This window comes from Physcomitrium patens, chromosome 23 (genome assembly GCF_059467195.1).
Source record: "Physcomitrium patens ecotype Gransden chromosome 23, ASM5946719v1, whole genome shotgun sequence".
Taxonomy (NCBI): domain Eukaryota; kingdom Viridiplantae; phylum Streptophyta; class Bryopsida; order Funariales; family Funariaceae; genus Physcomitrium; species Physcomitrium patens.
The window spans coordinates 13503486-13527613 of NC_143432.1; the positions used below are offsets into that span (position 1 = coordinate 13503486).

General features: G+C 36.3%; 2 protein-coding genes across 2 annotated transcripts; both read left to right on the forward strand.

Annotated features, from left to right (window-relative positions):
* The first annotated feature begins 7177 nt into the window (after window positions 1-7177).
* Window positions 7178-10201, forward strand: LOC112275597 (glyceraldehyde-3-phosphate dehydrogenase, cytosolic). The gene is made up of 7 exons (XM_024506089.3): window positions 7178-8099; window positions 8206-8354; window positions 8465-8580; window positions 8690-9229; window positions 9344-9427; window positions 9584-9673; window positions 9791-10201. The coding sequence occupies exons 1-7, from the start codon at window positions 8090-8092 to the stop codon at window positions 9852-9854; spliced, it is 1053 nt and encodes a 350-aa protein (XP_024361857.1). The 5' UTR covers window positions 7178-8089; the 3' UTR covers window positions 9855-10201.
* A 6978-nt stretch (window positions 10202-17179) lies between these two features.
* On the forward strand, window positions 17180-22591 carry LOC112276128 (digalactosyldiacylglycerol synthase 2, chloroplastic). The gene is made up of 8 exons (XM_024507174.3): window positions 17180-17488; window positions 18467-19253; window positions 19391-19523; window positions 19774-20261; window positions 20504-20770; window positions 20969-21318; window positions 21459-21790; window positions 21940-22591. The coding sequence occupies exons 2-8, from the start codon at window positions 18501-18503 to the stop codon at window positions 22161-22163; spliced, it is 2547 nt and encodes an 848-aa protein (XP_024362942.1). The 5' UTR covers window positions 17180-17488; window positions 18467-18500; the 3' UTR covers window positions 22164-22591.
* The last annotated feature ends 1537 nt before the right edge of the window (window positions 22592-24128 follow it).

The window sequence follows — 24128 nt, forward strand, 5'->3', positions numbered from 1 at the left end:
TTCTTCATGGAAACAGATGCATCGGACTTTGCTTTGGATGCCATATTATCACAAATAGAAATAGATAATAAACTTCATCTAGTAGCTTTTCATTCTAAGAAATTTTTAGCAACCGAGATTAATTATAAGATCCACAACAAAGAACTTCTTATAATTGTAGATTATTTTCGAAAATGGCATTATTATCTAAAAGGCACTTTGAGTCTAGTCACCATATATACAGATCATAAGAATCTCAAGTATTTCATGTCAGCTCATGTTTTGAATTGTTGTGAGGCTCGTTGGAGCATGTCCTTATTAAGATTTGAGTTCAATATGATTTATTGACTAAGTAAATAGCAAGGTTTGTTTGATGTCCTTTTTATACATTTTTATCTTGTACTTAAAGAAGAAAATGTAGCTTTTGATCAACAAAAGATAATTTTATTGAAGCCATAATTATTTCATCTTCAAGCAATAAAATTAACATTGATTATTGATTTAATTTTTTCCAAACAAATTCAATCAAGTATTTCCTCTGATCTTCTTGTTCATGATATCAAGAATACTTCTTCTAAGTCTTGTGATACTTCTAAATTTGAGTTCAAGAAGAATCTATTTCATTTCAAAGAATACCTATATGTACTAGAAAGAGAAGTACATTTACGTATTTCTCAAGCATATCATGACTTTTTAGCAACATGACATTTTAGATACAATAAGATTTTGGAGCTAATATCTAAAGAATTTTGGTGGCCGCAAATATAGAAGGGTGTAAAAGACTTTGTTCAATCGTATGACATTTGTTCAAGGTCAAAAATTCCTTGGCATCGACCTTATTGACTTCTTCAACTATTATCTATTCTAGAACAATCATGGTCTTTTATTTCTATGGATTTTATTATGGATCTTTCAATCTCAAGATTATGTGATTCTATATTAGATATAGTAGATTGTTTTACCAAAATAACACATTTTGACTATACACAAAATCTATCACAAGTGAAGAAACTACCAAACTTTTTTTTGACAATATCTATTGTTATTATGGATTACCAAAAGATATTATATTGGATAGGAGAACTCAATTTGTAGATTTTATAGAACCCTTTTTAAGATTTTAAAGGTGGACATAAAGCTTTCTTTGGCCTTTGATCTTCAAATTGATAGACAAACAAAGCACGTAAACAAAGTTTTGGAGCAATATTTAAGGTGTACCATCAATTATCAACAAGATGATTGGAGAACCTTCTTGCCATTGGCAGAGTTTGCTTATAATAATAAAATGATTCTTTTATGCAATAAAAATCTTTTTTTATCAATTATGGTTACCATCCTTGACTTGATACTTTTGACTTTTTAAAAGTTGATAATTTTGCAGCAAAAGGTTTGACAAATTATTTTTTAGAGGTACATGCAACAATAAAGGTGCAATTAAAAGAAGTTCAAGAATGACAAAAGTTCAACGCAAATGCTTATTAAAACAAATAACCACAATTCAATGTAAGTGAAAAGATATGGTGGCTTTGTCATAATATCAAGACTACTTATCCTTGTAATAAGTTGGACTACCACAGGCTTAGATATTTTTTTTATTTGTGGAAAAATTAATCTAATTGCTTATCAATTATATCTATTGGAAGAAATGAAGATCCATCTTATCTTCCACATGTCTCTTTTTGAATCATATAAGACTATAAACATACCAAGAAGAAGACAAGCTCTACCTCTTCTTATAAAAGTGGACAATAATGAAGAGATCAAAGTGGAAGAAGTTTAGACTCAAGGCGGTACAAAAATAAATTAAAATATCTTGTCCATTGGCACAGATATGATGTTAATGAACGTACATAGGAGCTAGTAAAAAAATCTTGTAAATGCATCAAAGGCAATGAATGCTTTCCATCGACAACATCCATCTAAATCAAGATGAAGAATAGTAAGTCTTTGCTACAAAAGAAACAAGGTCTAGAAAAGATTACATTCTATCTTCTATCTTTTTTTATAGCTTCTATGTATTTGTGACACTAAAGAGATAGAGAAACAATAACCAACAGATTCAATTCAAGAGCTTTCATTTGTAGACTTATTAGATGAGACATGATAATTGTCTCAACCTTCAAGATGACAAAATTGAGATGAAGATCCTCAAGAATAACATGTCTTTCTTCAAATAGACAACGAGATACAACATGCTTGATATCACAACCTTGGAAGAGACTTCCAATATTTGGTGATTTTTTTAGAGGTAGAAACAACTCTTGACGGTGTTCCAAACATTTTATTTGAAGGAAGTTACAAAGGCCTGAACAACAATCAAATAACAGGGTGGTCTTCTTGCTTTGGTATGAGACACTATCAATGGTTGAGACGGCCTATCAACTAGCTTCGAAGAAAATAAAGATTGAAGTATGTAACAAATATAATTTGCCACATCTTAAATTTCTTTAACATATGAAGATTGCTCCTTATGAAACTCATCTCTAGAAGGGCATGTAATGTCACGGATATACACATGTAAATCAATAATTACCTATATGATTTAGATAAAAATAGATAAAAATAAGTCAATTCCATAATATCTTCTATAAAAGCTTCTTAGAAGCTTTATAGATATTGCTTTGATTTTATAGATATCTATAATTCACTTTTTAGGTTGAAAACATGGTCAATAAGTTGGCCATGTCCTATACATATTAGTAGCTTGAAAAACAAGCTAATTATGTGGCCAATACATATAAAACTTGTCTTATAAGCTAAAGCATGTGTCTTGCAAAGTCAATACATATTAGAGGTCTTATAGAACATCGTCACATAGCTCTTAGTTAGATAGTATATATAGAAGTAAGAATGAAGCTTTCTTCACTCTTAGCAACTCCTTTCTTGCTTCTAGTCTAGATTTAAGAGTTTCTAATTTCTTTATCTTTTAGCAATAGCCATTCCATTTTTCTTTTAATATATATACTACTTTATTTCTATTTTTTCACTTTTCTTTTAACACAAATTTTTAAGGTTTATGCAACTTCTTCCAGTTCATGTCCTTAATACAAAGACATCAAATCAACAAAAGAAATTTTTTGTCATTATAAAAGCCATTTCTATTTCTTTTTTAAATTTTTTTTATAAATATTATCATTGTGATAAATCTTATTGTCTTATTAAATCTTAAAAATATAATATATATAGAATTTTTCTCACCATACTTTAATAAGATTGTTATGAAGTCCATATAAAAATTTCTATAATGCATAAAATATACATATAATGGTTTAAGGAATCCTTGTTTGGCTTATGTGAAGTGGTTATTTTTTTTGGCACAATAAACAAATCCTTACATATTCTTCTATAACTTCTTTTATAAAAGACCTTTGATGCTTCTTTTAGAGTTTTTTTGACTTCTCTATATCTTCTACATAAAATATCATGAATCTTATATATAATTTTCTTCCTCCACTTTCCTTGTGTTACATAGAAATTAGTTTTTTTTAATTATATCAATACATCTTTTATAGATGAAACTCTCATGAGTCTATTTTATTTCCTTATGGTATTTTTTTGTATATAAGCTTTTATGACTTGTAATGCATCTTTATCTTATTTGTATCTTTCTTTAATACCATTGATAAGATGAGAGTCATTATTTCATATTATGGTTTTTAAAACCATAGTTTTAAGGATTATTTTTCATATAAATTTATTTCTTCTATTTAGGGCATCAAGTACTAGGTTATCTTTTATTGATTTATGTATCAATTTAATATCCATTAGTCTTAATGCAATTCTTTTAAAGGAGCTTAGTCCTTTAAAATAATATACTTTAATGAGATATTATCTATAAAATATTTTATTTTCTTACTTTTTAAGTTATGTTCTTTTACAATAAGGCAAATAGCCACAACAAACAATATTTTTTCATGTATTGTCATTTGTAGTTATATACACTTCAAAATCTTTTTTAAAGTTGGAATAAAAAAATAAAAAATAAAAAACAAAAGAAACCATGTTTCTTTTTAAAAAAAAATTAAAAAGAATTCATCGTATTAAAAATTCAACTTAATAGATTTTTTTAAATTTAATTAAAAAAAATTATAAAATATCCTAAATGTTTTTAAAATATTATGAGTTATTTATAGTATTTTTTTAGCTTTAAAAAGTATCTCACATCTTTTTTAGTCTTAGGAATCTTCTATATTTTGATAGCTTCTATCTTCTTAAGATCTAAAAAGAATGTTTTTCTATTCATAAATTATCATAAGAATTCTAATTCTTTTAAAAAGAAGATAATTTTTTTTAGATTGTTATAGAGTTTATCAACTTTCAACTTCTCTAACACTACTCTTAACTGTTATTCATGATCTTTTTCATTCTTTGGGAAGATTAAAATATCATCAATATGCACTAGTACAAAAATATCACTTTTCTTATAAAAGATAGAATTTATGAAGGTAGTGTAAGTAGTCAATGTATTGCAGAAGTTATTAGGCATTATTATAAACTTATGGAATCCATATCTTATCTTATAGGCTATTTTTTTATAATTATTTTATTTTATTGGCAATCCTTATTTTATAATAATCCAACTTAAGATTTATCTTTTCAAAATACTTGATACCACTAAATCTATCCAATTACTTATTAATTCTTAAAAATAGATAGTTTTTTTTTCATAATAATCTTATTTAAAGTCATATGATTTATATATTTTTTTATTTTTTTATCTTTCTTACTTACAAAGAAGATGGATGCTTTAAATGAAAAATTATTAGATCTTATATAAACTTTTTCTAGAAATTTATTAAATTGCTTTTGAAGTTCACTTACATTAAGTTAGTTCAATTTATAAGATGTCTTATTAAGTAGTTTTGCACCCACGAAGAGACTTATTTTATAATCAACAATATTTATAGGTAAAATTTCTTGTAAAAATTGATTTATTAATACATCTTTGAATTCATATATAAGTCACTTTGCAAAAATTTTAAATTTAAGACATTGTACTTGGTTTTTTTTGTATTCTTTAGAAAGTTAAAATCAAAATCCACATCTTCTATGTCAAGAAAGAATTGATTGCTTTCAAACTCATTTTTAGTTACTATTTGAATTTTAAACTTATACAATAAAGAGAGATATATGAATAGCAAGTCTATTTTTTTTTTTTTCTTTCAAATCATGATTATATTGATTATAGATTTCTATCTTATTTTCACCCTATAAAACTCTAAAAAAGTTTTATCTAATATTACATCTATTCCATTAAGATTACAAATTATAAAGTATTTTTGAAATCTTTTGCTTCTACACTTAAATTTCATTTCCTTCACTACTAAGTTGGTAATTGTTTTACCTTAATGAAAAGAGACTTTCACTTACTTAATGTTTTTAAAAATCAAGTCCAAATTTTGAGCATACAAATGACTTACAAACAAATTGGCTGTCTTTGTTTCAATCAACATTAAAATTCTTTGCTTAACTTATTTAATACATAGGTACATAAGTTTTTTACAGAGAGAGGTCAAGGTGATTCTTCATTTAAATTCTTCTTCTCTCACTAGAATCCTTTGGCTCAAACTCAAAACTTTAAGAGTTTTTAGAGTTTCTACTTGACTTTAGTTACTTCTAAGTTTCATCAAGGTACTAAGAACTTCATATATCTTCCTGAAGATCTCTTTATTCTTGTAATAATTGGCATAGTTCTTGTTTTATTGATAATTGAAGTAAGTCACATAGCTTGTATTGGCCTTGTGCTTCTTACTACCTTGATTGTCTTTTTCTTTAAACCTTAAAAAAGGTCTACTATCTTTAAAAAAATTCTTGAAGAAGAGCAATATCTTGTTGTTGTTTTAAAAAGGCCTCATTTTTTATAAATTATTCTTTCTTTCTTTAAGACTTTATGGCTCTTTCATTGCCACTTCTATCTAATCCATATTCTTTCAGTTGTAATTGTAATGTTAAGATAAAAACACCATTAATATTAAAAAAAAAAAAAAAAAAAAAAAAATCTTTTTCAAATATTTCCCTCTTATATCTTCATTAAGTCCGTTGTAGAAGAATAAAAGCAAGAATTTTTCATAGTTTAGTTGAGTTTATACAAGTTTATTTTAAAAATCTCACACATATGTTGAGAGGGAGGTTTTTCTTCCTTATTTTAATTTAAGCAAGTGCAATTATTCAATGAGGTTTTACCCCTTACTTTCAAAACAACTTATGAAATCTTTACATACTTCATTCTAAGAAGTTTCCTTGGTATAGTTAGCATTAGACTTCAATTCACTGTTGAATCAATTCAAATTACTTCTTTCAAGTAAAGCTAAGAAGATTCTTATCTTGTCTACATCACTTTTAATGTCATTAGTTAAATGACAATGCTTTACTTCTTTTAAGAACCTCTTTGTGATTCTCTTGTAATCCATTTCTTTACTTTTTTGAGGTTGATTTGTCTTGGACCTATGTGAACTTGATTTTTTCTTTTGGATTTCAAGTACGTCCAAGAGAAGAACTCTTAAGGACGTTTCTTTTGGATTTCAAGTACGTAGAAACTCCTTGATTAATTTGCACTTATAGTCCAAAACTTTCTTCAAGAATCTCTTCATTGTGTTAGCTCAACTTTGTCCTTGCAATTTTCCTAACTATATTTCTTATTCTCCCTTTCAACAAGTTTGTAGTTTGTTATTAGAGGGTAGCTCACACTTTCCTAAGATGGAAGCTCTAATAATACTTACAATGTCTCTTGTGTTCTTCATTCAAGCCTCACCTGAAAACACCCACACAAGGTGTTAGTTTTCTTTCCATCACTAAGCACAATACCAAGGAGGCGGAAACCCTAGAATGGCTACGTTCACTCCATCGGCCCCTCGCTCGCACTCGCCCTATGAGCTTGGGGGCGGCCCTTGCTCACATTGCTTGCTTCCGCTGCCTTTAGCAAGGTGAGGGTAGTTTTTCAACCCTCACAGTTACAGGCTTGAGCGCAATAGTACTGCATCAACCGTTATCTCTTACACATCACATATGAGAAACCAACCAAACAAGTTGTATGACGTGTGGCCATAAACTCTTCTCCACAAATCTTCACACGATCTGTGTCTGTTCAAAAGCAGCTGCCAAGTGTCGCCGCTCGAACTCCGCCTCCATCGGACCTTACAAGTGTGACCCCGATTGAAGGCCCTGCCATCGCCTCTCCCATGAACCTTAGTGTCATTTCGCAGCTCGACTGGCGAAAGTTCGGTTGCAAATTCATCACCGGAGCTCAGGTGGAGTTTTGACACATCTGCGATGTCCCGTTCCACCGCTGACTGTGCGGCAGACACCCACTTCACTTTCGCCGCTAACGAACAGTACAGCACTGCATCCCAGGGCGTTGAATGACGGCTTCCATCCCAGCTTCTGATCTTCTTTCGAGCGCAGCATAAGGTCTGCCTCGGGATTCTAGCTCTAACCGAATTCGTGCAAGCAATGGGTCTATGCTTGCACGAATTGCGGGTGGCTGGTGGTTGTCGTGGACTGTTTCGGGGTAAACGGTGAGGACGTTGGGGATGATGATGAGGGTGGACTGGTAGCTTGAAAAGAGTTGGAGGATTGGACTCCGACTGCAGTTTCGGGAAGTGAAGCTGTTGAAGCTCTAACCCAGTGATTGCTCCGAAATCGATGAAGGTGGAGGGATTGTAGTTTGAAGGTAGGTAGTGGAACAAGTTTGCAGCTAGCCACGAGAGAGATTTTCGTGTTCGTGAAATATGTCTTTGGGTAGCTTGTGAAGAGTTTAGCAGTTGGTTGCAAGTTGGTACTCTTGCCGGGCCGATTAGAATTTGATTAGTTTTAAGATGTAGCGAAGGGATGGACCTACCTGCTCCAGGTTGAAATTTGAACCATATCTCATCAAGAGGTCGATAAGCCTACAATTCCCTCGCGAAGGCGACCTCGTGAATGAATCAAATATGAGTTTGTAGCATGTCTGCGACATTTTTTTTTCTTTGGTAATGGAGCTGGCTTAGATACTCTGACGTGCTACATTGACCCCTGGGCTGACAAGGAAGCCGATTTGCTCTGGAGTGGTAGCGAGGATTAACTCACTTGAGCTCAAAAACTTAGGCATTCCGAAGTGGGTGTCGACGTACTCATGGGAAGAGGTCAGCATTCCAGATTCTTCTGTAATACAACTGTCTCAGAAATTTAACTTACAAAGATGATGGAGCAGTTAAAGCTCTTACAGTTCTAATCTTGTGTTTCGTGCAGGGGCTGCTGCGAGGATGGCACCTGATAAAATTAGGATTGGAGTTAATGGATTCGGTAGGTTTGGACGTCTCGTAGCGCGAGTCATTCTCGAGAGAGACGATATCGACCTGATCGCTGTCAATGATCCTTTTATCAGCACAGACTACATGGTACGTTGCCTTTCTATGAATATGTGATTTCACGCTTATCGATGACGGTCTGAAATCACTTATAATTAGAGCAACTGTTTGAGATAATTCAGCAACTCATGAAATTGCAGGCATACATGTTCAAGTTTGACACAGTGCATGGGCGAATGATGGACATTGACATATACGCCGAAGATGAGCAAACGCTGTCGTTCGATGGCAAGAAAGTGACAGTCTTGAGTTATAAGTGAGTTCCTTGAATTGTGTTTCGCATTTGGTGCGTTCCAATCTTATGATCATGCAATTCGGGGTAAAGGCGAGCCATTTAACGTTGACAATGTTGTGGAAATTTGCAGGGAGCTTCATGAGATTCCCTGGAGTGAGCTCGGTGTCGATTATGTTGTGGAATGTACTGGGAATTATACCACGAAAGAGAGAGCAGCGGAGCATCTGAAGGGTGGTGCGAAGAAGGTGATCATAACAGAATTCAGCAAGGATGCGCCTATGTTCGTAATGGGCGTGAACGAGTGGGAATATCGACCTGAATACAATGTTGTGGCCATGGCCAGTTGCACCACCAACTGCTTGATGCCACTCCTCAAGCTTCTCAACGATAGGTACGGAGTGGTAGAGGGTGTATTGACAACTGTGCACTCCCTAACTGCAACGCAAAAGCTGCTCGATGGTCCGTCGCTGACAGACTGGAGAGGTGGACGTGCAAACATCCTAGCAAGCTCCACAAGCGCCGCAAAGGCAATTGGTCGATTGGTTCCTCGTATGAGCGGAAGAATTCGAGCCATGGCTTTAAGAGTTCCAACTGCAGATGCATCGCTTGTAGATTTGGTGGTCAAACTCGACAAACAAGTCTCTTATGAAAAAGTCTGTGAAGTGATCAAGTAAGTCGTACCCATCCTCTCGTTATGGTAATTGGTTTTGTCAGGAGTACTGTCGTTTGAAGATGTATACCAACCCAAAGACTCTTACCCAGAAGTTGATCCTTGGAATTACAGAGAAGAAGCCGCAGGCAATTTGAAGGATGTATTAGGTTACACGGAGGAGGATGCTGTCTCACACGACTTCCTCGGTGACAGCAGGTATTTAAAAAAATCTCGAGTTATCGACATCACCTACTGGCTGTGGACTTCACCGTTCCTTTCTCGCAAAATCAAACTTCGAATAATTCTTTAAGTTACACTAACAAAGCTGATTCGCGATTTATAATTTGACTTAATTTTGTTTTTTGCATTCAGATCGAGCATATTTGACGCGAAATCTGGATTTGAGTTTGGAAATGGCTTCTTGAAGCTGGTGGCTTGGTTTGATAACGAGTGGGGTTACAGGTATGCTTACAAAATTCCACTGACACTATGTTGTCTATGAGCTTAATATCCAAAAATATGACTGTCTTCAAGCGTTTCGTAGTGAGGAAATCTAACGCGAATCCTTATTGTGCGCAGTCACAGGGTGGTGGATCTAATTAAACACATGGCCTCCTTGCAACCCTTGCCACTTCATCACTAGATTAAAAGCAGTGTAGAAATGTAAACTATCATCCTGTATATAGTTACACGGAGGATCGCGAAATGCCCCCATATCATTACTTGTACAGAAACCAAAGCAAAATGATCACATTGGGTCGAAGTAGCAACCCTGCAAACATACACTATGAAGAAATAAGAGAACAGATCCACAGTGAAAGTGCAAGGATCTAAACCTTCAGTACAATAGTGTGAAATTGTAAACTCGCAACACGCCGAGTATCAGGTAGTGAAACCCAGGGAAAAACTTCATGATTAACAATTGTGCAAAAAACTAATAACTGGTAAACAATAATTCACATGAATATGAAAGATAAATTTGGTTTTGAATCGGAAGTGAAATTGAATCTCTCAGCAAGTACGTTAATATTGTTTGTTTTCTGGGAGGCTAGCCCCCTTCCAGTTCCTTTGAGCCAACTAGGCAATGATCTAACAGGGCATATTCAGCTGGAATGAGTGCTACAAAAAGGTTACCTCTACTTCCAATCAAATTGCACCAAAACAATTAAATTGTTAACTGATTTTACTTGAATTGTTTCAGTAATGGACACTCAATCCTGTGGTTTGTGTCCAAGAAAAAACCGCATCTAATAAGTAAGTTGTGATCAATCAGTATAAACTACTTCTTTCCATTAATAGGATTAATCACTTGCACTTACTTCTATTTAGCATCCATCCACTGAGTTTAAATCAACACAGCATTTTGGCACATGGGTCTTATGATTGTTATTACCAGCTCATACAACTTGTCCCAATTACACTACCATCTGTGGGGATTGGTAGTGTAAACAAGTAAGCACGCATGCAAAAACAAACAAACAAACAAATTCCATAAAAAAGAAGATGAGACAAATAAAGAAATGAATAATAAACACAGAATGTCAAGATGAATGAATCTAAAAAAACTTGGTTGCATTTTGTTTCTGTTTTTGTTTGAATTATTATTATGATTATTATGATTACTATTATTTTCTTTTCCTTTTTATTTGTGTTTTACTTTGTGTTTGTTTTGTCTTGTTGTTCTTTTGCTTTTTGTTGGATTTTTATTATATATTTTTCTGAAAAACTGTGTTCTTGAGTATTGGTTGAGTTTATTTTGTGCTTTGTAAGTCATGTTTGTTTGGTTATTTATTATATTTAATATTTCAGTATTGTAGTTTTCATTTCTTGTGTATAAAAACTGGATTTTATTTTTAAAAAATCACTGTTGATGTTGTTATTAATGTATTTTTGGGGGAAAATATCACAAGTACCTTTGAAATCTGCTGAAATATCAAGAGTACTCCTATATTCTTGATAATAGCAAACATATCTGACACTTTTGTGATAATATCAAATCTACCCTTGAATCTGACCTTGAATCTGATGCTCCATTTTTAGGTTCAAATGGGCCCTTTCTGCACTTTACGGCTGCGGTCCTCGCTGCCACCACCACCATGCTTGCCTCACAACGAGCCTCTGCGCCTTACTGCAAGCCTTTGCGCATTTCTTAAAAATAATTTTGTCGCACTGATCTCGACCCCCTTGGAACAGAGAGGCTCATTTCCCATTTGCGGGGATTTCTGTTTCTATCCACAACCATGGAGGATCAAAGGTAAGAAGGTTAATTTTGGGTTTAGATTCCTACCTAAGTTACTGTATCTTTTCAATGTTTGCCAATCCTGAGCTGCATAATACTCAGGGATGCTATCACTGCTCGTCATAGTAGAAAACCAAAGACACTGAACTTTCTTAGAGTAGTGCGGGCAAAAGAAATGGTAAATGATCGACGGTTAGCTGCAGATTGAAGGACCTCGTCCGTTTAGTGGCAATCAACTCCCTGTTTGATTGTAAGTCCTGCAAACCAGGCAGATGATGGTCCAAATCGAATGAGTCACGGACTGTAACACACGACTAGGTACTTGTAAATCTAAAAATGTAGAAGATCGCTGTAGTCTATGAAGCGTGAAGACGCTGGACCCGAATAGGGGGATGTTTTTGAAGTCACAGATGTTTGTTCAAGTCCAAATGACTTGCCAGGTCTACAGATCCTATGTTCATGTTGGGATATAGACTACTCAAAGCATGTGAAGAGATTTGACACTTTGAACTTAAGAAGATCACCGTGATTCTCTTCTAGAGATTTTTTCACAAGTTAGACGTAGCGGACTTTGTGCTCATACCTTTTGGGTGTCCTCAAGGACAGCCTTGAAGAAAGCAAGATCATGCTCCAACCTCAGATTCTCTAAATGAATCACATTGCGCAGATTATTCGAGTCTTCTTGTGCTCTTTTAGCAGCGGCACTTCTCTCTTCAAGATCCATTCGTCCCTTGAGAGAAGCTGCAAGCTTTCCTTCAGCATGTTGCCGAGTTTTTAATGCTAATTGAAGGCTTTTTTCTGCTACTTCTTTCCTTAAGAGAGCAGTTTAGAGTTGTCCTTCTTCAAGCTCACCCTTCCGCACAGTAGCTGCTAGTTTCATTTCAAAGCTTTTTCTATACTTATTAATCAAGTGTATGCGTCTCTCCATGGTCATAGCATCCTGTAGGTCCGCAAGTAGCTGACTGTCGATACATTCTTCCCCTTCACAGTTATGCCTTTGCAATGCAGTAATCAAACTTTCAGCCCTATCACTGGCATGAGACTTTGTTCGAAGGCTCAGATCAGTGACAACTCCCCTTTTGGAGTCAACGTACTCACTACTTTTCATCACCCACAAAAGAGTGAAATCCAAGGATTCCTTCCTTTTGGAGGAACCTTCAGGCTTTCTTGGGTTCTCTTAGCTGCGTGTTGCTATAGGGGCCAACCTACCCCTCATCTCCAGATCTGCATGCATTCCATCAAAGCCCTGCTAAAAGGAAGTCAATACAATTGCACCAAGCGGTCATCTTTACACACACCCAACACGCTTATATTCATGAGTTATGATGATAAAAAAATCATATAGTTTCCCTTGTGAAAGACTCTAAAATCACAAATAATAGATCAAGTGCAAACACTTTCAAGGACCTTCTCACACGTAGCAGCTTTGCACGAAATCTAACATTCAGCTTGACAATGAGATCATTCCATTCTGAGGGGTTTCCCATAAAGAGATTCAACAAATCTCTGCAGTCAAGAAAGATTGCAATCAGACAAGACATCCAGCCACGATCCAGCGCACTCCCGTATGAATATGCTGCCATGCTCCTCCAATCTCATGATAGTAATCTAATGAAGCTTGCGAACAGTACTCCAAATTACACCAGTGGGTGCTTTGGTTGCAAGAAGCCATTAACATGCAATTTAGATATCAGTGCGACGAAATTATTTTTAAGAATTGCGTAGAGGCTCGCGGGGAGGCGCAAGGGTGCGAGCATGGTGGTGGTGGCAGCGAGGACCGCGGCTAAAAGTGCATAAAGGGCACATTTGAACCTAAAAAAGGAGCACTTTTGATAACTTATCAGACAATCTTAAGGATAGATTTAAATTATCACAAAAGTGATATTAATCTAATTTCTCTCGGGTGCGGGCCCACTGGCAGCTTGCTGCTCGGGATAGCGCGCGTCGCCTTGGTATTGCACTGCCTCCTCGGCCTACACAGCCCATCCTCCTCCGTCCCTCGGAGAAGACCCTCCAACAATGCAAATGCAAAGAGCAAAATAGGAAAAATATGTGAGCACTTTCCGCTGATGCTGTTGATGCTTGATATGGAGTTGGACGCTGTTCAGCACGAGGTGGATCTCCACACTACCCTCCTGCATTTGGGCGTGCTGCACTTTCACAACCACCGTGTGAGACTCCATTATCATTGGTCATGGCAGCCATGGCTGGTTATTGTTTGGAGTCAGTGAGGAGTTGGGATTGAGGGGCTTCCATCCAAGGCTTCCGCTGCATGAAGACATTGGGAAGTACCACCAAGTTTTGGATGAGTCAAACAAATCTTGGTTTTGGTACTCTTTGCCTTCTCCTTTGGTATCTGGCATACATCAATACTATTGATACACTACGAGGCTGGTCGCACACTTTCGCCTCGGGGACCCGTGTGACAACACATGATGCACGCACCTGTGCACAGGCAGCAATCCACTCATAGGTGATGGAGATTCTGTGGGTTGTGCCAAAACAAAGCTTCTGGAGTGCAAGGCCAACCCATGCATTGGTCACATATTTGAAACACTGGTAATTCATTGTTGTGATTTGTCGCACGAGGCTTTTCTAAAAAAAAGACTAAAAATGGCCCTAGTATTATCTTTATATATAGTTACTACTAAAAAACATTTTATGAACAATGTAAAGACTTCTAGAGCTAGTAATTAAATTCTAGATTGCTTATAAATCAACTTTTTGAAAGTAATAGCAAATTAGAACATGTAAAAAAATTTCAAGATTTAAGTCATCATTAAGAAATTGTCTTTATGTTTCTACTTACTTTTTACATATATCTATATATTGAAGTGATATAGGCATCTATAAAATATGTATTCTTCAAAGATTTGACTAATAATAATTCTTGATAATTATAGGAATTTTAAAACAAAGTGTAAGAATTGAAAGTAGTATGAAATTTGTACATATCATTGGCAATAATAAGATAAAGTTACATTCTAAAGAAATATTCTTAGAGTGTTTCTAAAATCATATTTAAGAATCAAATGTTGTAGATTAAATTGTTGCAAATTCAAAAAATACTAAAAAAATTCAAATTTAAGAGATTTGAGTTTATATTGACTTTGTGAAAGCTTTACAAAGTTAGGTTTGTTTTGGATGACTTAGTTTTTTGAAGAATAAAAAATAGGTTATATTTTGATAAATTTTGTGAGTTTAAGTAAAAAAATATAAGTTTTTGAGCATAGTCATGCTAAATAGGTTTTATAAAATTAAGTATAATTGGATGATTAAATTAAAGGTTACTAAAATTTAAGTGTAATAGGATCTTAGAGGTTAGTGATGGTCTCTATGATTTTGTGCCATATGTCAATTGGATTGAAATGAATTTTTCTGTGTGCCAACAATTGACTTAGTTTCTAACATTTACACAAGTTATGTGAGCAAGTAAATGCTACAATTGGAGAGTTATTAATTCTGCAAAGCTCTCACAAAACCAATGCTCTAAGAAACATTATTAAGTTTGTTCTCCAATCTTGCTCTTTGATTTACAAAAGAATCTATGTTTTACCATAGGTGGGCACTTTTGTGCTTCAAGGTCTGATTTGGATCTTTGTTTACAACCAATTGTCTTTGGGTATCAATGTAAGACTAATTTAGGTAGTTTTTGTTGAAAGATACTCTTTACTTTCACCTGAAAATGCTGGTAATATTTTTCTTGATGACCAACTTTGTTTTGTCTTCTTCATAGTCATTCAAAATAAGTAAAGCTCTTCTTCCAAATAAGCAACATTTGCACTAAATTGTTTTACTACCTCCTTAACTCTTATCTTATTTATTTTAAAAGTTGTAATTGTGGGTTGTTTGGTGCTTGCTGGCCTTGGCAGTCCCCATAGTTAAAGAAGGAATGTTATTGTTTTGAGATGGTCATTGAGCAAATGGTACAAAATCAATGAGTTTGAGCACAAATAATTCCCAATTTGGTTTAAAGTTGAAGTGGAATTGGAGCTATTAGAAGACAAAGGAGTTCAAGGATCATTGCAATTTACCACCTCCAATACCCCATCAACTTCTTTTCTTTCTCTCTTCATTAAATTTCCTCTCATTAAAATTTAGTTCAATTCAATTTGTTTATTTATTATTTTGTTTCCAACCTGCTTGTCTTAATTTTTTTGTAGGTTTTATCTTCCCTTCAATCTAATTCCTAATTCAAATAAAAAATAACATCATAATATTTATATTTATAGACATGTTTTATAAAAATTAAATAATTCAATGAAAACATATAACAGGAAAAAAAAAAAAAAAAAAAAAACAAGTATGGTTTGTAGGAGCATCACTGTGTTTATATATATGTGTTTTTTTTTTTTTTTATATATATATATATAAGAGATCACATTGTGTCTTAATAGTTTATCAATTTCAAAATAATAAAATCCAATTATTTTCAAGGACAATTCCATTGCTGTGACACACAAAAAGTGAACATTAATTGGAGCATCCTAAAAGGAATCTAAGAATGTTGTGGATGAACAGAACCTTAAAGGACCTTCTTCATTCATCCACTTATGAAATAAAATCCCATGCTTACTCATCCAGAGGAATTTGAAGTGATTTCCCCAGCAAATCAGTGAACGCCAAGTTTACATCTCGAACCTGGGCCACTAACACGTCTTCAGGCTTGGATCCGAGCCTGCAGGCCAGGTTCGGCTGTGGGTGACCTCCAGTGATGCTCTCTGTGTAAGCCACAAGTCAGCTGCAGCACAGTTCTCAACTTGGATTTGCTACAGGTGTAGTTTGCATGAATAAAGTGAGACTGCCCACTTTCACCCATGGGTTCTCATCAGTGGAAAATGATCTAACTGGAAGAAGCCAATGTGCTGACGAAAGCTGCCATGGCTAGAGCTCTGTGTATGAGGGGGGGGGGGGGTATTGTAGCTCACCCAATGTAAACAATGGGAAGGATTTAGTGTGGGCTTTACAGGTGGGGTCACTGTGCCCATGCTTGGCTTACAACAACCACACTATGGTGGCCTCAGGAGCCACGGGGTGGGTGGGGTCTGTTTTGTTTGTCTTTAAAATCTTGGAATGAATCCCTTTGTGGTGGTGGTGGTCAAATTATGCATATTCCTGGTAGGGATCTCTGAGATGCCTATGATAATATGTCAAATTTTACATTTCTATTTTCTCCTTAGTTCCACAAAAGTATTACATGGGTTGTCTATTCTCAGATTTCAACCATTGCAATAGTTTTCCCCCTGAATGTCAAAATAAAATAAAATAAAAGACTTTAACTTTTCATAAGTAATTTAAAATGATTCTGGAGTCTTTCAAGTCAATAGCAGGTGCTCTTGTTTTTTCTATTTTTCCATTCATTTCATCTCATAAATCTTAAGAGATGAAATGAGAAATTTTGTGGAATTAGGGTAGACCAAACTGACTTTCTTTCTAAAAAACATTGTATTGTCGGTAAAATAGTTGGGGTCATTACTGTCCTGGGATCATATTGGTCTATTTTACTGGTAATTTCGACTCAGGTGAGAAAATCCGGTAAACGTTCATTCACAAATGGACAAATGGAGCGTTTATAAATGGCGAAAAAGTAAAAGGCAATCAGGTGCGTCCCATGTGGCACCTTGGTCGGTTCGGAGAGCAGACCGACTCAAGCCCAGCTTCGGGCCGAACCGTCCCATGCCGCCGTCTTCAATCACGCCGAGGTTGCTCTGCCACTCTTGATTATGTTACAACTGTAGGTTTCAGTTCTCACGTCAATCTCCTCCATCTTCAATCGATTTATCATACACGGTGCATTTTATCGAGTGACACTGTCACTGAGTGTGTATCTGTGACTCAGTTAGGGATTTTTCGAATGGATTTGGCCCTTTTCTGGCCATTTTCTGGTCAGTTACGGAGGTGGACATGTCGGGCGGAGGCTTAATTCGTTTGAAAGAGTTGGAGTAGCTTGTGCTTTGGTTTCTATCGCCGTTTCGTCTCTCGGGAGTTGATGCGGTTCTAGGTCTGCGGCAATTTTTCATTTGTGGGGATTTTAAGAGGTGAGAATTGTGACTGGAGTTTTTTTTTTTTTTTTTTTTTTTTTTTTTTTTCCCATTGGTGGGGATGGTTGGTTTGGTCCCCTTCATTCTGGCCTACATTGAAAAATCCTGGTAAACTCTCGGATTTCAGCATTTGTACGCCGTGCATCAGTGTGTGAGGATTGTAGAGGGTAGAGGTTGAGAGTATCTCGGATGATTCATGTTTTTTGACTTACAATAAACTGGTATCGGTGATACGGTCTATTCGATAGTGATCATCGTGTACTAAACGTTCGAGGGTTTCGTCGTATTTATGGGAATTCCCTGCTGCGCTCGATTGAATTCGTTTTTTTTTTTTTTTTTTTTTTTTTTTTTGTAATTGCAGTCAGAGATGACGTCGAAGTTGCTGAGAGATTTTGTTTATTTCGTGTTAACGTTTCCTCTCATCCCCTCGGTACAGCATGCTCTTAAATTACTCCATTTAGAACTACATTGTGCTCTAGAAATGTGGGAAATTGTTCGCAGATTCTACTTTAGGCCAGTCGGTTATACTAATGCCTATATTTTAGTCACTGCTTGTGAAAGTCTATGTAGATAGTCGCACTACCGGAGTGTCCGTGTGGAAGATGGGATGTGTATGGCTGCATAGTTAGGTCGCACACGGAGAATTATCCCTTTCTAGTGTCTCGTTCTTCGGCATTGTGGAGTATTTATCGTCTCAGATCCTCAACTAACTGGCAGCGATGCCCCTCTTCTTCTTTTTTTCTTCTTATTCTTTCCCTTCATGACGAGGGACGTAGAGGTTGCTAAGATATTCAGAATCGAGAATCTTTGTATTTTGGATGTACTTAATTGTAATAAGCTCTGTTTCTTACGAATCAAAAGAACAGCTCCCCGTTCCTGTTTCGCAGGTCTACACTAGTTTTGGTATTAACGACAGCATTTGTAAGTTGGTTAAACTCGGAATGCATTGTGTAACCGGGGGTTTACTTCTTTCAGGTGTAGGTTTTTTTTTCGCCGCTTACCAATCGCCATGGCTCCCTGGGATGCTGCCGCGGACGCCAGGACCAGCGTAGGAACCGAGAAAGCTTTCTCGTTCTTGTCCAAGAGTATATCGGAAGTGCAGAAATCTGCCGAGTCCGATATCGAACTCATCAGATCCCGTGTAAAATCATTCCAGAATCTGTCGGAGGCTCTCGACAAGGAATGGGAAAGTTTGAAGATTCCTGCTGTGGACAACCTGAAAAATTCTGGAAAGATCTTGAGGATGATGGCGGACACCAGCAAACGAACCCCAGGAAGTTCATTATCCTCAGGCGCCGATTTTAGTTTTCTTGAAAGCCTTAAGCCAACCTTAACTGATTTCCAACGTCCTTTCTCTGATCCTGACTTTCAAAGCCGCCACCGAGATGACTCCAGGGGAATGAATCTCTGGCTTCGGAAGCCATCGTTTTCCAAAGATGCGGAATCGGGGCTTGATTTGTTCTCTCGGAAGGCACGAGACGGGCTTCGAAATGAGTGGTCTTCTTCTCGGAAGATGAGTGATAGGAGTATGATTGTTAGAGATTGGCAGAAAGGACCCAGGAGGAAGAAATTAAATAGGAGGTCAAAGCCAGCGTCTGTGGATGATTGGGTGGATGACTGGGAACCTTTGCGGCGCGTGAAAGAAAGTGTAAAGGAGAGTCTGCAAGAGCTTGAAAGCACCGCTGCCACAAGCAAGACGCCTTCGGAGTTTTTCGAGAACGTCAAGAAGACGGAATTTTATGAGAATGTTAAGAAGAACTTGGTGCGATTTTTTACTCCCCATCTTCATTGTAATCCTGTACCTTAGGACCTGGTCGTACCAAGCAAAGCTATCCTATGCTATTTCCTTTTATAACTCATATTAGTTATTCTAAGATTGTATTTGTTCATATACTGTAGAAGCTGTCATCAGGCGCGGACGGAAGCAAAGAGATGTATATGTCGAATGTAGCCCCTTTGGATGTACCAGAGTTGCTAGAGAATCTAGTTAGGCAGTCTGAGCCTCTTCTCGGTCATCTTGGTGTGAGGAAAGGTGCGTTTCCGTTGACTGCTAACGAATTGAATGTCACTGAGGGTACTTCCTGAATGTGATAACATGTAGTGAGGTTCTTGAGTTAATTCGTGGACCTATTCCAAGTATGTGCTGCTGAGTTGTTTCATTTTGGATTATGTTTTCTGTTGAGAAGCAGGCTAACTGTAACGAAGTAGGCCGGTGAACTGAGAGTGATCCACACATGATCACGGATTATCCTCGTTGATGTATGAAATTTCTGTTGGCGCAGATGTCTCAGAGAAAGTTTGTGAACTTATAAGGAGTTGTAAGCGAGAAGATCAACAGCTCTTTCATCAATCATCCAAGACTGGGAAGGACTTGAATAAAAGTCAAGACAACCTGGAGCTACGGATAGCTACTGTTTGTCAAAGTACAGGCTACAGATATAAAGGGGGTCTTTGGAATGATTACGAGAATACGAGAGGATCTTTTCAACAAGATGCCCGTCGTAACATTGCAATTGTCACTACAGCAAGCTTACCATGGATGACAGGGACTGCCGTGAATCCACTCTTTCGGGCTGCTTTTCTTGCTAAAGCTGGGAAGCAGAATGTTACTCTTCTAGTGCCTTGGTTGTGCAAGAAGGATCAAGAGCAGGTTTATCCTAACCGTATGACATTCGATTCTCCTGAAGATCAAGAGAGTTATGTGCGTGACTGGGTGGAAGCCCGTGTTGGATTCAAGTCTGACTTCAAGATCGCATTTTATCCCGGGAAGGTAAGTGTGGAAATGAATATAGTTCTTGGATTATTTAGCGTGCTGTTCTACAGTTTCTTTGATGTGGGCATGTAAATGTACGTAGCAATTGGAATGCCTGGTTTGTCATTGCATTCTTCTACTCAAATTCACTTGCCTTACTTTGGAGGTAGCCAAATGGTTAATGGTATGATGCATCTACTTCACATGTTTCTCTTTATGTTTCTTTCCTTATGTTTTACACATGTTGGTGTTGCTCACAGTTTTCAACAGATAAACGAAGTATCTTAGCATCGGGCGACATTTCTGATTTCATTCCAAAAGAGGAAGCTGACGTTGCTGTGCTCGAGGAACCTGAACATCTAACATGGTTCTATCATGGAAAACGCTGGACGGATAAGTTTCAACATGTTGTAGGAATTGTTCACACCAATTACTTGGAGTATGTGAAAAGAGAGAAAAACGGAGCAGCTCGAGCCTTTGCTCTGGAGCATATTAACAACTGGATGGCTCGTGCCTACTGCAACAAGGTAATCCATATTCTGTCTTCTCCGTTCATTCTTATGAAATTTGAGGAACCAGATTTGGAGTATGGTTTTATTATCAAAGATCGTTCATTTGCACAATCGTATTAATCATTTGTCTGAAGGCACAATCTGTGTATTTAATGTGTAGGATGTTCTAATTAACCCATCTGGTATGTGTGAAATGATTCCTGTACTTGGCAGGTGTTGCGACTCTCAGCAGCTACTCAAGATTTCCCCAGGTCTTCTGTTGTGAATGTTCACGGAGTTGGCCCGATATTCTTGGAAACAGGCAAGCGACTGGCAGCCGAGTCTGGAGAAGGGAATCCTACATTTTCGAAGGGTGCTTACTATTTGGGTAAAATGATATGGGGGAAGGGATACAGGGAACTTGTTGATCTTTTTGTGAAAAACAAGGATCAGCTATCCAATGTGGAGCTGGACGTTTTTGGAAGTGGTGAAGATTCTCATGAAGTTCATGCCGAGGCTCAACAGAATGGACTCCGTATGAGATTCTATCAGGGGCGAGACCATGGCGATAATACTTTACACGGGTACGAGCTTTACTTCAGCTACCGTTTGACTGTCCTTTTGTGCTCGATGTTTAATTTTATTTGGTGTGTTCACTTTTTTATATGTTTGAATCGTTTTAGATTTTTAGCTTGATTCGTTATATTTTCTTTGACTTGTGCAGATACAAGGTTTTCATTAATCCAAGTTTGAGTGATGTGGTTTGCACCACCACCGCAGAGGCCCTAGCGATGGGCAAAATTGCGGTGTGTGCAGACCACCCATCTAATGACTTTTTCCGATCCTTCCCCAATTGCTACTTTTATCGGACACCCGAAGAGTTTGTCGAGAAGGTGCAGCAAGCAATGGCCTCGGAGCCGGTGCCTCTTTCCCCTGAGCTACAACATCTCTTATCATGGGAAGCAGCCACAGACCGGTTCATTGACTCAGCTGGTATTGACATGCTACCTCCCAAGGGCGCCAAGAAATCCAGATCAAAGACACCAGCACTGTTAGGTGAGTAGGCACAGCTAATATCGGGTCCATAGCTGGTTGCTTTGAAATCAGGATTGTATGAATTCGCTTATTTTCTTGATGTGGGGAGCTAAATTATGTTAGTTGGAACGTTCTTGTGATAGCATACTTTTCTGGGTTATGCTTTTCAGGTGAGGAAATTGACCAGAAGACAATGACGCTATCGACATCATCACCTGATCTTACTGATATTGTGGATAAGGGTCTCTATTTCGCACACTATCTTATGACTGGCTTTGATCCAATGCGGAATCTTTTGGGAGCTCACCCCCAAACAAAGCACATTGATTCACAGCATTGTAAGGATTTGGGGTTGCCACCTCCCCACGTTCAAAGGCCTGTATATGGATGGTAGAAATATTGAGCTAGATTGCTGATTGATTCCATATGGAGAACGAAGAGGCTTGATAGAAGCTTCTGCGGGAGTCAAAGGGTGTCGGGACAGAAGGTGGAGTGGTTTGGTCACACATGAAGTTGCCGAACCTAGGTGATTTTTGAAGACAACGTCGCTGAGACAAATAGACTTGTTTGTTTTAGTTTTGCAAAATAAATAGCTTTCGTAGAATTGCAACGGGACTATATATTGAGTTGAGTATTTGGTGCAAAAATCGACAGGATTATGTGCGCACACAGCACTCATTTGGTATGAGCTTTGAGACGGTTTTGAATAGAATTTAGAGCAGTGTGGATGTAGCGTTCTGTACAGTGGTGTTTTCATCCCCTGCCCCGGCTGTTTGTAAAATACAATCTTTCTGAACGGTTTCAAATTTTTTTCGCGCTAAATGCCAATTTCATGTCTCACCAGTTGGCGACGGTTAGGTTTGGATTTTTTTTTGTAATTACCATTTGTGGTTACCATATGTGATTCGACCCTGGATAGCTTGTATCATGCAGCGTACTGACCAACTTCACCGACGAGAAGTGCATTGCTTTCAGAAGTATCTAGAACTGGTTTCTGGCACCGCACTCTTTCTTCCATTTATGAGCTCACAGTGTGAAAATGTATGCCCTCGAACTGGAATTGATTGTAAACCAGCAGAAGGAAGTTCAGAAACGGGAAAGTCCACCGAATACCGCATCAGTTGCATTGTTCTCCACAGAAAATACTCATCTGTGCTACAGCATTGGCATATTTATTGTTTGAAAATATGCCCAGCAGCCTCCGAATTAAGAAACGTGCACTTTTACCCCTAAATACAGAGCAGGAATGTTCCGGATAAGGAGATACTGCGAGGAGAAATTAGAAACGAGAACAAGAGCATCCATGTGCCTGTTCTCTGCCCAGGTATAGGGTTACCCAAATTTGTTATTTGTTTTTTTTAAAGATAAGTATTATTATATATTTGTATACGTACATAAACATATTGAAAAGGGGCCTAAATGATTGTTGAGGCCTAGAAGAATTTTTTTAAGACATCATTATTGCAGATACAGTAAAAATAAAAAATAAAAAAATAATAAAAAAAAATCTTGAATGGATTTGCAATTTTTTAATTTTTATTTATTTTAAAACTTGACTTAGTATATCCAAACATTTAACCAACCACATAATAGCCAGGATTTAATCATTCAAGGATTTGAGTGAAGTTAGTATTATTCTTTAACATATGAATTAGAATTTAATTAATCAAGGGATTGATTGAAGTTAATAGTATTCTTTAATATACTAGTTGGAATGCATTTAATCAAGGGATTGATTGAAGTTAATAGTATTCTTTAATATACTAGTTGGAATACATTTAATCAAGGGATTGATTGAAGTTAATGGTATTCTTTAATATACTAGTTGGAATACATTTAATCAAGGGATTGAGTGAAAATAGTACCCTTTTACATTTGGAATTTAGACAATCAAAGAATTTTGAGGATAAATATCAATTTTCAATATTTTACATTTGGAATTTAGACAATCAAAGAATTTTGAGGATAAATATCAATTTTCAATATAAAATAGAGATACACACTTAAATAAATAAATAAATAAATATATATATTTATATATACATACTATAGTCTAGTTTTTTAACATAATAATATAGTAAGTTCATAATGATGTCAAATGTCTTGACATTCTTTGATGATTTAATGTAATGTAGGAATTTGATATAGATCTAAATATCTTAAATTAAGTCTTCAAATAAATTAAATGAAAAATATAATAGTATATCATGAATCAAACAATAGATTTATGATCTTACAATAGAAAATATTTTAATGATATTATAAGAGTTTTTTATTCATTACTAAATTTAGACTTCAAGAATGATGATAAAATAATGAAGGTATATTCTAAAGAATTCTATGCTATGGTAAAGGGATT